This window comes from Phacochoerus africanus, chromosome 6 (genome assembly GCF_016906955.1).
Source record: "Phacochoerus africanus isolate WHEZ1 chromosome 6, ROS_Pafr_v1, whole genome shotgun sequence".
Lineage (NCBI taxonomy): Eukaryota > Metazoa > Chordata > Mammalia > Artiodactyla > Suidae > Phacochoerus > Phacochoerus africanus.
The window spans coordinates 103,002,403-103,018,930 of NC_062549.1; the positions used below are offsets into that span (position 1 = coordinate 103,002,403).

General features: G+C 39.1%; 1 protein-coding gene across 1 annotated transcript in view; it reads left to right on the forward strand.

The window, feature by feature from the left end:
• Window positions 1-274: 274 nt before the first annotated feature.
• Window positions 275-16,528, forward strand: part of SPAG17 (sperm associated antigen 17) — a 249,707-nt gene continuing 233,453 nt past the window's right edge. Inside the window, exon 1 of the mRNA XM_047784894.1 lies at window positions 275-391. Coding sequence (XP_047640850.1) covers window positions 305-391 — 87 coding nt within the window. The 5' untranslated portion in view covers window positions 275-304. The remainder of the gene's footprint in view (window positions 392-16,528) is intronic.

Sequence of the window (16,528 nt, forward strand, 5' to 3'; positions counted from 1 at the left end):
AAAAAGAAAAAAGAAACAGTAGCCTGAGCAGCTTGAAGCTAGCCTCGTCGGTCCTGTCCTCCTCCACTTGCACAGAGCGCCTGCTGGAAAATTCTAGGATTTCACCCGGGGGCTAGGAGTCCTCCACAAGTAGGCGCGCAGTTGCCTTGGCAACGGAAGCCGTTGACCAAAGGGTTCAGAACAGGTTTGGCAGGGGGAGCCAAAACGCTCAGGAACTGGGCGTGGCTTCGGTTACCATGACAGCGGGGACGCTTTGTCTGGGCCTGAGGCCAGTTTCGAGGCCAATGCTCCTCCCGTTCTTTGCATGGCACCCAAGAAAGAGAAAGGCGGGACGGCGACCACCGGTTCTAAGACATGGGAGCCCTCACTCATTGCTGCACAGTTCAACCAGGTATGCCAAGGCCCCATAAATCCTCTCTGCCCCCTGGCAGTGCTGAAGCCCAGCCAGACCCTCTGGGCAAAGCCACCAGGCTCCCTTCTCTTCCAGAGGCCACCACTACCCCCTCTGAAAATTGTGCCTGTTACTAAATTCCCAGGCCTAATTATCTGACTCTCGAAGCGACCCAGGGTCCCATCTGCAGGGTGTGCTTGACCAGGTGAGAGTTAGGGAAGAAGGAGGGGGGATGAGGATTTCAAAAAGTGGTGAAAGGTGCGTGGTCGGGAAGAGACGAAGTGTCCTTCTGACACTTCAGGATCTTTGCAGTGAAGTCATCCAGGTGGCACTCCACAATTTTGCCTGCGTTGTCTTTATAAACAGCTGGCTTCTTCCTGACACCTGAAGAAAGATATCCTGTTGAATCATCTGTAGCCTGGGCATCATAGTAAGGCTTCAGTAAATGCTCTATGAAAACAGACATGGAGTACTTAAGGAATCAGTGTATTTATTACAAGTGAGCCTTCTGCAGATAGCAAAGGATGGCTTTCTTATGGCCCTGATATTACAATATCAAAAGGTTTTCTATATTTTGAAGTCACTATAGGAGGTCAGAGTAATGAGGGGTTGGCTGCTAGACTCATCCGCAGGATGAAACAACGGCAATCTATAACCCACCCGCCACATGACTTCTTCATACTGCCACTCCAGAGCCGACCAGCTCCCCACCTCACTCACACCCACCCACCTCAAGTGAGTTGGGCCGCCCAGTAGCTCCTGTCATCTGCTGCCAGACATTCACTTCAACCCTAAGATGTTTCCAAGTCCAAGATAACATTTGGAAGGAGAAGGCTAGATTCTGGGAACTCCAGCCTGCCATTCCAATATACTTTAAAAACTGCAGGAAAAAAAAAAAATTCTTTTTCATTTTCTGTGTGTGTTTATGTTGCTCTAGAGAGTTAGCACTTAAAGAAAAAATATCTGAAGGCTTATGATGCCCTCCTGAGAAGTTTCTACCTATTTGTCCTTATTTTTCACCATAATTGTTTTTTCTCTATAAACAGTAACTCTGTCTGATAGAAAATTCTACCAGATGAAGCATTTCATGAAAGTAGTTAAGATACTGCTGATGCTGACATGATGTCATGGAATTTGGGGTTATTTCTATAACTTTAGGAATGAAGGATGTCAAGATTCAGTAATTCCCAGTTACATTCTCAAATTCTCAAAGATGTTTTTAAAAATACTCTATAAAAGCACCCTCTCTTTTGCTTTTATAAGTCAGCACTGGCCAAAATAATTTTTTCTCCATTTTCTTTGAAATTGTGTAGGCCAAGTTTGGGCTTGGAGTGAACATTTCTGCTTGAATTATAAACTGCTGAACAACAGAGTTTGATGGAGCTGCTGACATTGCATTAGCTTTAGTGTTGCAAATATGAAGCTATAATTTTCCTAGTTGAGTGGAAAACCTAAAGGCACTATTTTTCCTTATGCTTTGAAAACCTGAAATAATATTCAGCTTTCTTGTTCCTGCTTAAACAATATAATTTCAATAAATCTTATATATTAATAGAAAGAATTTGAACTCAAAGCAACATGTCGCTTTAACTACAAAGAGTAAATTTCTTCGTTTGTTGAAATACATGGGGTTTTTATTGCAGGGCAAAGACAGCTACCCTCCACATTCTCTCATATTTTTTTTTGCTTGGCTTGGTTTCATGTCTGATCCAAAAGGAAAATTCCCAGATTATGCCCAAAGTCCAGTGCCTAGAGGCATGCCCTAACCACCAATGTGACAGACTGAATTTGGGTTAATGATGACTTTATGTGTGTGGATTCCTTATTCATGGAGCTCAGCAAAGTGCTTTGCACATAGTGGGTGCTCAAAAAAAAAAATGTTGCTGCTTCAGTTTCCATAGAGTTGCTACTCCTGTGCAAATTGTGCTCCAGTATGTGTGGTTGAGTATGTGTGTACTACTGTGTGTGTGTTGTATGTGTACTGGGGTTCGGGATCGGGGGGGCAGGGGAATGGAAGTTTTCTTCCTGGTCTTCTGTAAGCTGGTTTTTAGCATTAACTGATTAACTAATCCTCATCAATAATAGTTTTGAACCCATCTTCGTATTGAGCTACTTTGGAGAATAAACAAGGTCACAATTTGATTTTAGTGAATTTACCTTGCCTTGCTATTTTGGTTGTTGTTATTGTTGTTTGGAGAGAGGGAGTGAAGGAGAAAAAAAATAGCTTTTCTTGCTTTGCCAGGCAAAGGAGGCCACAGCAGGCTAATGCCCTAAAGACTGGGCCCTTCTTTGGGAGAAACGTGGTTTGATAGTTTGGAAGCGGAAAATAGGGCCACAGAAAAGGATCAGGGTTCTTCTTCAAAGCTGGTGTTTAGTGGCCCCAGGACTCATTCTGGTGGTCCTGGAATGAAGAATGCTTCAGCGAGTAGTTAACGTCTTGCATTTGTTGGGGGTTTTAGTTGTGTAGAAGAGCACAAAGCTATTGTTATGTGGACCCATTGAAGAGGAGCCAGGGCTTCACTATTGTTCTTTGACTTCCTCCTGGGTCTCTGCATCCCCTTCCTTCCCTGATTAGCAACTGTTTGAACCTGCCCTTTGGAACGCAGGGAAGGCCGAGGAGGCTGAACGAGGCCCATTTTCTAAAAACAAGAAATGTGGGCACAGAAAGGCTTTTGTGCCCAGGAGACCCACAGGGCCCCGTTCAGTTTCATCCCCTCCCCCCCTTTTCTGTGATACTTCTCAATCTTGAGGAGAACAGGTGCTGGACAAGAAAGAGAGTACTCATTTTCAATAGAGACGTTAATCATAAACTCGGCAGAGGAACTCAGTTTTAGGGGGCCCTGGTTTAAAATCCCCACTTCTGTTTTATCTTTCCCTGGGTCTTTTAGGGAACAGGGTGACAAATGCTCTGGCTACTTCCTGTGGAAATTGTCTCACTCTTTTGGGCCGTCCTTTCATGCTAGAATAATCGTCTGATATGTTAGTACATTTTCTTTGTTTCTAAAACGTAAAAGCATAGCAGAATAACACAGAGCCTTCTGTTACTAGGGATTAATTAATTATACAGAGTCTAGAGATAAGGAAGATGAAGATGAACTGGACTAGCCAGTAAATGCTTTATAACATACTTTAGCCTGAGCTGTAAAGAACAGATAGAATTTGAGCAGGTAGAATGAAGGAGGACAACTATTTTAGGAAAGGAGACCAATACGTGCCTTAAATCAATCTGAGACACTTAAACTGAGACAGAGAAACATGTAGGTTAGACAGCTTCCGGGTGTACACTACTCATAAATTAATTCTCTCAAGCTGTGGTCATTTACTAACTTTGCCATCTGTATACCAAACACTTAGATTATTACTATGTATCTGAATCTATAATATTATTATATGTGAACATATTTTATTATATGTAAATATATTATTAATATATGTAAAATATTACAACTCAGATAAATAGGAAATATTTAGGTACAAGATTATAAAAATGTATCTTTGTATGGGCTTGTATATGACATAGGCATTATATTTATGATGCCTAGCAGCCCTAAGAAGTTAAAGATGCTTTGGTGTCATATAAGTTAAAATCCTTTCATGCAACTATCAAAGCAGCCTCTATGGACCACGGTGAGAGGGAGAGGTGTTAACCCAGGCCTTCCGTGATAGAGGGTGCTCTCTGGAAACATTTCGGTCTCAGATATTGTGGTTTTTATTGTGGTCAAATATGCATGACATGAAATTTACAATTTTAAACACGTTTAAAGGCACTGCTCAGTGGCATTGAGTTTCTTCACACTGCTGTGCCGCCATCACCACCTTCCATCTTCCGTGCTCTTTTATCTTCCCCAGCTGAAACTATATCCATGAAACAATTCCTCCACATCCCTCCCCCCAGTACCTGGCAACCCCCATTCCCCCCATTCTTCCTTCTTTGCTTTTCTTTTTTTGTCTTTTTAGGGCTGTACCTGCATCATATGGAGGTTCCCAGGCTGAAGGTTGAATCAGAGCTCTAGCTGCCAGCCACAGGCACAGCCACAGCAACACGGGAACTGGGCTGCATCTGCGACCTACACCACAGCTCACAGCAACGCTGGAGCCTTAACCCCCTGAGCAAGGCCAGGGTTTGAACCTGTGTCCTCATGGATGCTAGTCAGGTTCCTTAGCCACTGAGCCACCACAGGAACTCCCCATTCTGCTTTCTGTCGCTACCAATTTGACTACTCTAGGTACCACGTAATTGTAATAATACACTTTTTAATATCTTCTTACGACTCATTTATTTCACTTAGCATAATGTCCTCAGGCTTCATTCAGGTTGTAGCATGTATTAGAATTTCCTTGTTTTTAAGAATAAATAATATTTTGTTGTATGTATAGACCTTATTTTATTTATCCGTTCATTCATTGACAGACATTTGGGTTGCTTCTAACTCTTGGCTATTGTGAATAATGCTGCTGTTAACATGAGTGTGCAAATATCTGTTCGAGTCCCTGCTTTCAATTTTTTTAGTACATATCCACAAGTGGAATTGCCAGATCATGTGCTTTTTTTTGGTCTTTTTTTTTTTTTGTCTTTTTATGTCCATACCTGCAGCATATGAATGTTCCTGGGCCAGGGATTGAATCCGAGCTGCAGCTGCAACATATGCCATATAGCTGCAGCAACACCAAATCCTCTAATTCACTGTGCCAGGCCAGGGATTGAACCTGCACGTCTGTAGAGACCTGAGCCACTGCATTTAGATTCTTAACCTACTGTACCACAGCAGGAATTCCTCATATGATAATTTTACACTTAATTTTTTGAGAAACACTCATACCATTTTCCACAGCAGCTATACTATTTTATATTCCCACCAGCAATGCACTGGGGTTCCAGTTTCTCTACATCCTCACAAATGCTTTTAAAAGTCTATGTTTTGTATTTCTATAACTATATATGACAGCCATCCTAATGGATATGAAGTAGTATTTCATTGTGGTTTTCATTTGCATTCCCCTAACTATTTTTGATGCTCACCATCTTTTTATGTACTTTAGGCCATGTGTGTACCTTCTTTTGCCCATTTTTAAATCAAGCTGTTTGGTTTTTTATTGTTAAATTTTGAGTTTTAACATATATATTCTAGATATTGATCCTTTATTAAATACATGATTTGCAAATATTTTCTCCTAATCCATGTGTTGCCTTTTTACTTGACTGTGTACTGTGATGTACAAAGTTTTTAATTTTAATGAAGTTCAATTTATCTAAGTTTTCTTTCATTGCTTATGCATTTAGTGTCATAGCCAAGAAATCATTGCCAAACCCAGTGTCATGAAGATTTTCCTCTGTGTTTTCTTCTAAGAGTTTTCTCATTTTCTGACTTCTACTTAGATTTTCGGTCCATTTTGAGTTAATTTTTGTATGTGATATAAGAGTCCAATTTCATTCTCTTGCATGTAGATATCCAGTTTTACCGAAAAGACTCCCCTTTCTCCAAATGGAGAAAGAGTGGGACAAGGGAAAGTAGAAGTGCCACAAAATTTCCTACCGTATTGAATGTAGCTTTTTCTTGATTGAGCATTCATTTGATTGCTTTAGACCTTAGACTGGTTTTATAAATTGCTCTTCTAAAGTTATTTTAGTCAATCTCTGGTTGTTTTCTAATTGAGATTTAAGAGATCATATAATCAACTCTGACTTTTTCCATTTCTTCCACGATTATTATATGGCTGGTGATGCTGGGAAACCAAAGATTAGTAGAATCTTTGTTCATGAAAATTTAGGAAAATTTCCCCAAATTCTTCAAACCACACAGCCATTCCCTCAGGAGCCTACAAATGGTCACATGCTTCAAAAGGAGTGAGCTTCTTGTTTCAAATGGAATTTTGTTATGATCAAGACTTTTGTGTTAACACAGTGGGGTAGATCCTCACAAATATTATTCATGTTAAGTGACTGTATGATACCAGTATAGAGAGTATTCAAAAGCCAGATGCAAGTCTCTTTCTTTTTCTTTTCTTTTTTCTATCTTTTTTTTTTTTTTTTTGGCTTTTTAGGGTTGCACCCATGGCAAATGGAGGTTCCCAGTCTAGGGGTCTAATTGGAGCTGTAGCTGCTGGCCTACACAAGAGAAACAGCAACTCAGGATCAGAGCCGTGTCTGTGACCTACACCACAGCTCACAGCAATGCCAGATCCCTAACCCACTGAGTGAGGCCAGGGATCAAACCCGCAACCTCATGGTTCCTAGTCAGATTCGCTTCCACTATGCCACAATGGGAACTCCTTTCTTTTTCTTTAAAATATGATGGACTTTTGTCCCAGATACCTTCTTCAGAATTGAGGGTTCTCCAAAAGTTTGGGTTGCTTTAGATATCTCACAGGTCGAGTTTGGTTTGGGATTTCATTAATTCATTAATTTTAATTTTTAAATACTTTCCTATTTTCAAATTATCTGAAGATAGTTATTTTCATTTGTTTCAAGTTTAAGATCTCCTTTTTAGGTGTAGCAAGAAGGCAGCCATAACATAGGAGAATAGCTATTAGCATAGAAATTATTTCATTCTTTTCCTAGGACCCCACCACCGAAAACATTAAAAAACAGAAACAAAATGATGGCAGTCCACACACCCTTTTAACCCAGCCAGCCTCACTAGTCCAGTTCACTGATATCATTTTGTAATGATGATTTTAGGATCCCCATACCCAACCTAAGAGGCTGGGCACTCACTGTTCATTTGCCTTACACTTAAGAAGATTTTGCTTCTTGATTACACCTTCAATTCTTCTTTAATATAAATATCCACATATTTTAAAACATCCACTATGATATCTTGAGATCATTACTGAGACACATGAGGTCTTGCTTTTAATTTCTATATTTTCATTCTCAATATATGTTTACCCCTTTCCAAATAAATAAAACTTGCATCAAAGGCACAAAGCGATGATATGCATGGCAGTGCTGTCCTTTATAACAGGCTCTCAGAGGTGGAGACTCCCAGGGTATCTGGGCTAACCTGCTTCTTTTGTAGAACTAAGGAACCCAGCACCTTAAGGTCCGATACAAAAACATGCAATCATTTGGCACATGAGGGACCAGACCATAGATTTTCTCGCTAGTCCATCCTCCTCCTTAATAGAACAAGTTATGATATGGTAATTACAGCACTTTTTATATACCTCGCAATTTAAAATAAATATTTTTAAGCTACATTTTAAAAACAAATTTAAAATAAATATTTTATTTTAAACTAAGCTCTGTATAAAATACTATTTTTTTAAAGTGCAGAAAAATGGCTCCTTCTGCTACCTGGACATATGCCCTATTTTTTGTGCCCGTCAAAATTTGGCTCATCAAAATCTCAGACCACCTCTGTCTCTCAACTTTCAGTTTCTGTCAAGGACGCTATAATTTTCATAGTCACGCCAGTTCATCTACGAGTCATTGGTCCTGTTTTTCAGCCAGCTTCAAAGTCCTCTTAATTTTTTTAACATTTTCTCACTTCCATCTCTTCCTTTCTGTTCTCATGCCATCCCTCTAGCCCCAACCTGAATCTTTCGATCCCTGAGTTTTTACAAGATTCCTTACCTCTACTCACTATGGCATCAGTTATACCTGTTTGTCAAACCAATGACCAAGTTATCTTTCCTAAACACTGCTCGCACCATGTTCACTTCACCTCAAAAACTGTCACTGACCATCCATAATCTCAAAATCTAATCAACCTCGCTTCCTTCTTCGGCCCTTTCTGACCTGGCCCCCTTTTGAACCATCAAATTCAATTGTTGTAGGCAAGGCAGTTTCCTCACTGAAGCATAGACCCACAAAGGAGGCAGCCCCAGCTCTGGAACTGGGTAGACCTAGGAATCGAATCCTGATTCTCAAAGGCATAATGGGTGTCCTAGAGCAAATGTCTTATTCTTGCTGAGGCTTGTTCTCCTTTTTTCTCATGGAGATAATAATATCCACTTCAAAGACTTGATGTGATTTAAAGTAAATGATATTTATTTCATTTCCTGAATATTTTATAGCCCCTGACATTTATTAACCCTTCAGTAAAATTTCCCTCCCTTCATCTTGCTTTTTCACTCATATTAGTCTCTATCCTTGAAATGAACTTCCACCTTTATTCTCCTTGTCAGACCCATTCTTTGAGGCCCTCATAAAGCCATGTCTTGCAGTGAGCTTTCCTAACTACACTAACCCGCCTTCATCTTCCCTCCCCATGGCTCTCCGCTCTTTTACTACTTAGACCTTAGTTGCAAGAATGCCTCATATTATTTGCTATCATTTCATGCTTTGTAAAGCCCAAGTGAAATGTGAGCTGCTTTACAGAAAAGTCGTATTTTTCACTCCTTAAAGCTACTCCGAGGGACCTACATGTTGCTAGGCACACAGAACCACACTCAAACTTTATACGAAACCAATTCACTAATTTAATTTGAAATATGAAGAAACCTTTATTGTAGAAACCAGGGCAATTAGTAGACTGAAGCGATGTTTTCTAGGAGAAGAGGAGGGGACAGAAAAAGCATCACAGGCTAATTGTGACCATGCTGATTGCGACAGTGCTCCCGAGAGAACTATGCACTGATTCCATTTCACTTCTCGGAGACATTTCATCTGCCAGCCAGGAGACCTTCAAGTGAAAGCTCTTTGGAACATTTAGGTAACAGTTTCTCCTTCTTATTATACTTCAGCTGAGCCATAATATTTTTCTCTTATTAAATATAGCTGAGTGACAATAAGCTGAGTGGTACACACTTGAAAAACAGTAATAGAATTTCCTTGGAGTTTTGAACAAAGCTTGTATCTCATCAAGGTTTGGAAAGTAGATAAGGGTTCCAGCTAGGTGTTGCTGACATGTTAATATTCCAAGCCTCTTTAATAAAGTTATCAAGTATATAGATACTAGGATGATAATCAACAGTCTATATAGGTTTTGGGGAGAAAACGATTGAACCAAAGTTCTTAAAACCATTGTAAATGCAATGTATCAAAAGAGTACAGTGGGAAAAAAATAAATTAATAAAAAGCTTAAAAAAACCCACAAAAAACGCAAAAGATAAATACATTTTATTGGACAGAACCCTTGGATAATTTTTGAGAGGCAGTGAAGGAGTTTTCAGCTTTTTTGATCTTAAACAGTAAGCCATTTCTCATGTTAATGTGTATTTAAGACTTACTGGAAATACTCATAATATGAGCTGAAGACTGATGTCTGGCAGCAAGCGTATTTCTGAAATTGGGTTGGTTTTTATTGCTATATTTTCTGAAATATGCTTTCACTGATATTTACAAAACAAATTGCCAGTTCACACAAAGATTGTTTTAATAAAAGCCAATGAAAACAACTGAGTTGCTAGGAAGAATGTTAAGAGGGAAATGGACTTTTCATAACCTCACATTATAATTTCTCTTTTTGGACAAAAATGTATTATTTGAATGAGTTTGGAACCAAAGGGAGTTCACATGTCAAAATATCTACCTAGATGTTATATGTGATCACTTTTATGGCAAACGAAAAATATTAAATAAAAGTAAAATGTAAGTGTTGCCAGTGTGAGTTTGGCAACATACTAGGAAAATATGAGTTAAGAAATGGTGAATGTGGACCACGTTTCAACTCTAGCCATAGAAACCATCATTGGCTAAATCCAAGATTTAGGATAAAATCCAAGATGTTTAGCCTGGCTCTCACGACCTTGCCTGATTTGGTTTTTCTCTGCCCAGCCATCATTATCTTCCTTTACTCCAGTTGAATGGTCCCTGTAGTGTCCCCAGGCACATGTGACTATACCTATGCAGTTTCTTGGCCTGAAGACCTCCCTGCCCCATCCAGCACCGTCTCGTTAAAACCCTCATATCTTCCCAAAGGGAACTTAAGTCATATTATTCTGCCCCTTACTGACGTTTCGCCTTCTACAAAACTACTTCAGTGATTGTTACCTTTAATGTTTTTCTTCTTTGAGCCATGGTCCAAAAATTTCAGTGTTATCTGCGTTCTCCTACAGCACTGCAAATTGCTGGAGAGGTAGCAAAAGATTAATATTTTTAATTCCTTCCCTCCTGTCCACAGTACCTAATAGTGATTAGTACATAGTGGTCTTCAACAAATACCTACTGAATTAAATTCACTGACTGTGTTTTACTGCCTTTGTTTCCTGGCCTGTTTTATATTTTGAGCTCCTGTTGCAACCCGTTGGTCGTAAGAAAATTGCAAAGCCTTAGTTTTGGTGTCTGTAACACAGAAACAGTGGTCATACATCCCTTGCAGATGATAAAAAGATTGTTGAGATGATTTGAAGACATGTAGCGCATATTATCTCAGACTTCTCCCATCCATACCCAAACTCTGGATTTTCCCCTTCAAACCTGCTCTCCACCAAATCTTCACTTTCTCATTGAATCGTGTCACCGTTCACCCAAAGAGTCACTAGGAACACAAAACCTTGCATTCACTGTTTTTTCCTCCTTTGCTGTACCCTATAATCAAGTTTTCCTGAATCCTGTTGGCTCTGCCTTGAAATAGGCCTAAAATATATTCTTTTGGCACTACCCCTTCCTCTACCATATGATCCAAGCCATCATCATCTCTGGCTTAGCAGCAGACAGCTCAAGAGCTCGAGTCTAGTCTTTCTCCCATTCTTGATGCTCTGGAGTCAGCTGGGGTGGTTCTTTTCATACACAAGACTTTGGGTAAAATCCAAATGCTCTATCACAGCGTGTGTCTCCAGCCTCTGCCAACCACTCCAACTATTCCTATGTCTCAGCCTTCTACTCAGTCCACTGCAACCACGCTGGCCTTTGCTGATCTTCATATCCATTAGCAAGCACGCTGCCACCTTAGAGCCTTTGCTCTTGCTGTGCCTTCTTCCTAGAATGACCTTTCTCAAGATATTAACATGAACCACTCCCAACTGTCCTTCAGGAGGCTTGTTCAAATATTGCCTTCCCTGACCCTACATTATCACACTCGATCCACTTAACTTGATTCGGTTCCTGACTTTCTGCTTTACTTCTATCTCATTATTGTCTGTTTCCACCTATATGAGTGTAAGTTCTATGAGGGCAGGGATTTATCTTACTCACTAGTATATCACCAGCACCTGACACAGAGAGGTGCTCAAATACCACTGAGGGATGAATGAAGTATTAGTAGGTGTCCAATAAGAAGGAGTTCCTGGAGTTCCTGTCGTGGCGCAGTGGTTAACGAATCCGACTAGGAACCATGAGGTTGCGGGTTCGGTCCCTGCCCTTGCTCAGTGGGTTAACGATCCGGCGTTGCCGTGAGCTGTGGTGTAGGTTGCAGACGCGGCTCGGATCCCACGTTGCTGTGGCTCTGGCGTAGGCCGGTGGCTACAGCTCCGATTCGACCCCTAGCCTGGGAACCTCCATATGCCACGGGAGCGGCCCAAGAAATAGCAACAACAGCAACAACAATAACAACAACAAAAGACAAAAAAAAAAAAAAAAAAAGAAGGAGTTCCTAGAAGTAGCAATATTACTATATTGGAATGGTGGGAAAATCAAAGAAGTATATGAAAGTGTGGAATAGTCTGATATAAATAATTATAATAATAGTTATTATTACACCTTTATATATGGGTCCATATGGATGTTACACATGTTCTTAAAACTCATTACATTCAAAACTGCTACCCTCCTGTTCACTGAAGTTAGAAATCATCTTCGAATCTTCTAACGTCAAATTGACCAGCAGTTCCTATTACTCCTACCCCTCTACTTTTGTCCCTTCTTTTGTACCTCCTATAATTTCCAACACTGTCACAATAGCCTTCCAACCTCTCTTCTTGCCTCTTTCAACTAGGGGTGAAATTTTAAAATTTATTAATAACTCTTAAAGTTATATGTAAATCAACATATAAATCAAAAATTGCACATTACTTTTTATTTACCATATAAACTAAATTGCGTGTACTATATAAAACTCCTTGCTAGATGATATAATTTTTAGTATATATCATTCATCAAATTTTTCTTATTGTTTCAAGATCGGTTGTTGGCTTTCAGAAGTTTGGTACAGTCTTTGGTTGACATAGTTTTCACTAAGTGTTGCCCTTGTCTAAGCCATGAGGTGACCTGGAAAATGTACACAGGCTTTTCCCATAACTTTCCTTTTAAATTGATAGTCATTATGTAGTTTGTATTCTCTGTACATGGAGAATTTCTCTTAATATCAACAATATTGTCCATAATACTGGAAGCTCTTTAGGCTTTTGAACTTTATTTAAAAGATTTTAATTTTTCCCTTATAGTTGGTTTACAGTGTTCTGTCAATTTCTACTGTACAGCAAAGTGACCCAGTCACACATGTATATATATACATTCTTTTTCTCACAATTATCCTCTATCATGCTCCACCATAAGCGAGTAGATATAGTTCCTTGTGCTATACAGCAGGATCTCATTGCTTGTCCACTCCAAATGCACCTAGTTTGCATCTATTAACCCCAGACTCCCAGTCTAACCCACTCCCTCCCCCTCCCCTTTGGCAACCACAAGTCTTGAGTTTCTTTTCTGTGGAAAAGTTCATTTGTGCCATATATTAGATTCCAAATATAAGTGATATCATATGGTATGTCTTTTTCTTTCTGACTTACTTCACTTAGTATGAGTCTCTAGTTCCATCCATGGCATTATTTTGTTCTTTTTTATGGCTGAGTAGTATTCCATTGTGTATGTATACCAATATATATCTTCTTAATCCATTCATCTGTCAATGGACATTTCAATTGTTTCCTTGTCTTGGCTTTTATGAATAGTGCTCCGATGAACATATGGGTGCATGTATCTTTTTCAAGGAGAGTTTTGTCTGGATATATGCCCAGAGTGGGACTGCTGGGTCATATGGTAGTTCTATATTTAGTTTTCTGAGGTACCTCTATACTGTTTTCCACAGTGGTTGTACAGTTTACATTCCCACCAACAGTGTAGGAGGGTTCTCTTCTCCACACCCTCTCCAGCATTTGTTTTTGTTGACTTGTTAATGATGGCATTCTGACCAGTGTGATGTGGTACCTCATTGTAGGTTCAATTTGCATTTCTCTAATAATTAGTAACGTTGTGCATTTTTTTCATGTGCCTGTAGGCTTTTGAACTTTTAATAATTGTGGTGAAAATTTTTCTAGCCTTTATAATATTGTCTGAAATTTTTATATACTTAATTTCTTTAGTGTCAGTTAAGCCTCACAATCATTTCTTGAAAGGTCATATTTAATTTGTTGACTTAACACTTAAGTCCACTTTGTTTATAAGCTTTCTATGACTAAACTTTAGGGTTAAGTTGAAAGCGGTAATAATTCCTCTTACTTTTCCTTTTTGTAATAAAATAATAACCCATTTATATATAATTTATTAGATAATCTAATGGTTTTTCTCTTATAATTGGAGCTCAATTTTGGTTTATTTCAGATTGTACCAGTTATCTCTTTGTTTCTATGAATCTTCTGCTTCTCTTTCTTGGTTTGCTGTATTAATTTTATATGGGCAAAATATTTTCCCTTATTTTTTATAAAGCCAAGGAAAGTTGACGTTTCTGTTAGAATAGTTCACTGAAGCCAAATCCCTAAAAGTTAATTTCATTTTCCAAATGCTTAACTACTCCCCCTTCACAATTCACATTAAAAGGAACACCCAAGTCTTGGCATGGTTCCCACTCAGTGGCTGCAGTTCCAGCACTATAGATTGCCCATTGGGATCCTAATATTTTTCTCATGTTCAATCCCAGGCTCCCTTCAGTTGAATTAATTGTCTCTAGTGTTTATTTACTATACAGTAGTAAATAAAAAATTTATCAAGAAAATATTTATATTGATTTATTTGATCTCCATCTTTTACTGCATCAGCTGGATATATTGAATATAGTGAGTAGAACCCAAAACAAAACATTTGGAACTTTCTTCAAAATTGTGAACTGAAACTCCAGAGTTTCTCTATTTTACTGTCCCAGCACTATTTTCCTGAAAATACTTCTCAGTGAAGCCATTTTTCTTGGTAGTGATTGAAATAGTTTGAGATATCACAGGTGCTGTTCCATCCTGCTCCGCCAGATCTGTAAAAAATTGAGTCTATCTTTAGACTCTTGAATTTTGCAAATTTTACATGAAACATTTAACGTTTTATCAATGATTAAATTTTACTACTTTGATTTATGTGTTTTCCAAGAGATTGCTTTCTCATTTCAGAAGATAAATACTTTGCCACAGTCAACTATAAATCTACATTGCAGTGGTACACCCATATATTATTTTTTGAAGTTCAGCTAAGTATTTCATGTCTGAAAATGCTCACTTATATTTAATTACATAATAGATTACTTTAAAAGCTCTGATGATGTTCTTAAATGTTTTGCTTTATTGACACACTTAAAGTTTTATTTCAAATATTTTAATGCATGAAGCTGATTATATTATGTTCTTCAAATATTGCTTCATTAACGATTGTGAAATTTTTTTATTGGGGAGTTCCTGTCGTGGCTCAGTGGAAACGAACCTGACTAGTGTCCATGAGGACACAGGTTCGATCCCTGACATTGCTCAGTGGGTTAAAGATCTGGCATTGCTATTTATTCTCTCTTCCATCATGTTCATTTGTTGTTTTTATTTTTCTTTTTTTTTTGTCTTTTTAGTGCCACACCTGTGCCATATGGAGGTTCCTAGGCTAGGGGCCGGATCAGAGCTGTAGCTGTCAGCCATAGCCACAGCCACAGCAATGCCAGATCCGAGCCAACCTGCACCATAGCTCATAGCAATGCTAGATCCTTAACCACTGAGCTAGGCCAGGACAGGTTGGCATACCTTTGTGCATCTAGTGACTTTCAGAACCACCTCCTCTTCTCTCCTCCACGTATCCTCTGCATGGCCACCTGGTTTGTCTTTCTATAACACAATATGATTGCGTCACTTCCTGCTTCAGTCTCAACCCTTACTATTACTTACTTGGCCCTTCACAATCCCCCTAGCTCCATTCTAGCCTCATGTTCCTCCTGTCCCAACCTCCATCATAACTAACAACTAGACAACCCAAACCTGCTAGACAACTTTGTGCTTTCATGTATATAGGATTTTTTTTTTTAGAATATCCTTCTATGAATATTTTCTCAGGTCAGTCTCCCAAAGCAATAGAAATTAGAGCAAAAATAAACCCATGGGACCTCATCAAACTGAAAAGCTTTTGCATAGCAAAGGAAACCAAAACGAAAACAAAAAGACAACTTACAGAATGGGAGAAAATAGTTTCAAATGATGCAACCGACAAGGGCTTAATCTCTAGAATATATAAACAACTTATACAACCCAACAGCAAAAAAGCCAATCAATCAATGGAAAAATGGGCAAAAGACCTAAATAGACATTTCTCCAAAGAAGATATACAGATGGCCAACAAACACATGAAAAAATGCTCAACATCGCTGGTTATAAGAGAAATGCAAATCAAAACTACCATGAGATATCACCTCACACCAGTCAGAATGGCCATCATTAATAAATCCACAAATAACAAGTGTTGGAGGGGGTGTGGAGAAAAGGGAACCCTCCTACACTGTTGGTGGGAATGTAAAATGGTACAGTCACTATGGAGAACAGTTTGGAGATACCTTAGAAATCTATACGTAGAACTTTCATATGACCCCGCAATCCCACTCTTGGGCATCTATCCGGACAAAACTCTACTTAAAAGAGACACGTGCACCCGCATGTTCATTGCAGCACTATTCACAATAGCCAAGATATGGAAACAACCCAAATGTCCATCGACAGAGGATTGGATTCGGAAGAGGTGGTATATATACACAATGGAATACTACTCAGCCATAAAAAAGAATGACATAATGCCATTTGCAGCAACATGGATGGAGCTAGAGAATCTCATCCTGAGTGAAATGAGCCAGAAAGACAAAGACAAATACCATATGATATCACTTATAACTGGAATCTAATATCCAGCACAAATGAACATCTCCTTGGAAAAGAAAATCATGGACTTGGAGAAGAGACTTGTGGCTGCCTGATGGGAGGGTGAGGGAGTGGGAGGGATAGGGAGCTTGGGCTTATCAGACACAACTTAGAATAGATTTACAAGGAGATCCTGCTGCATAGCATTGAGAACTTTGTACTCATGTTGCA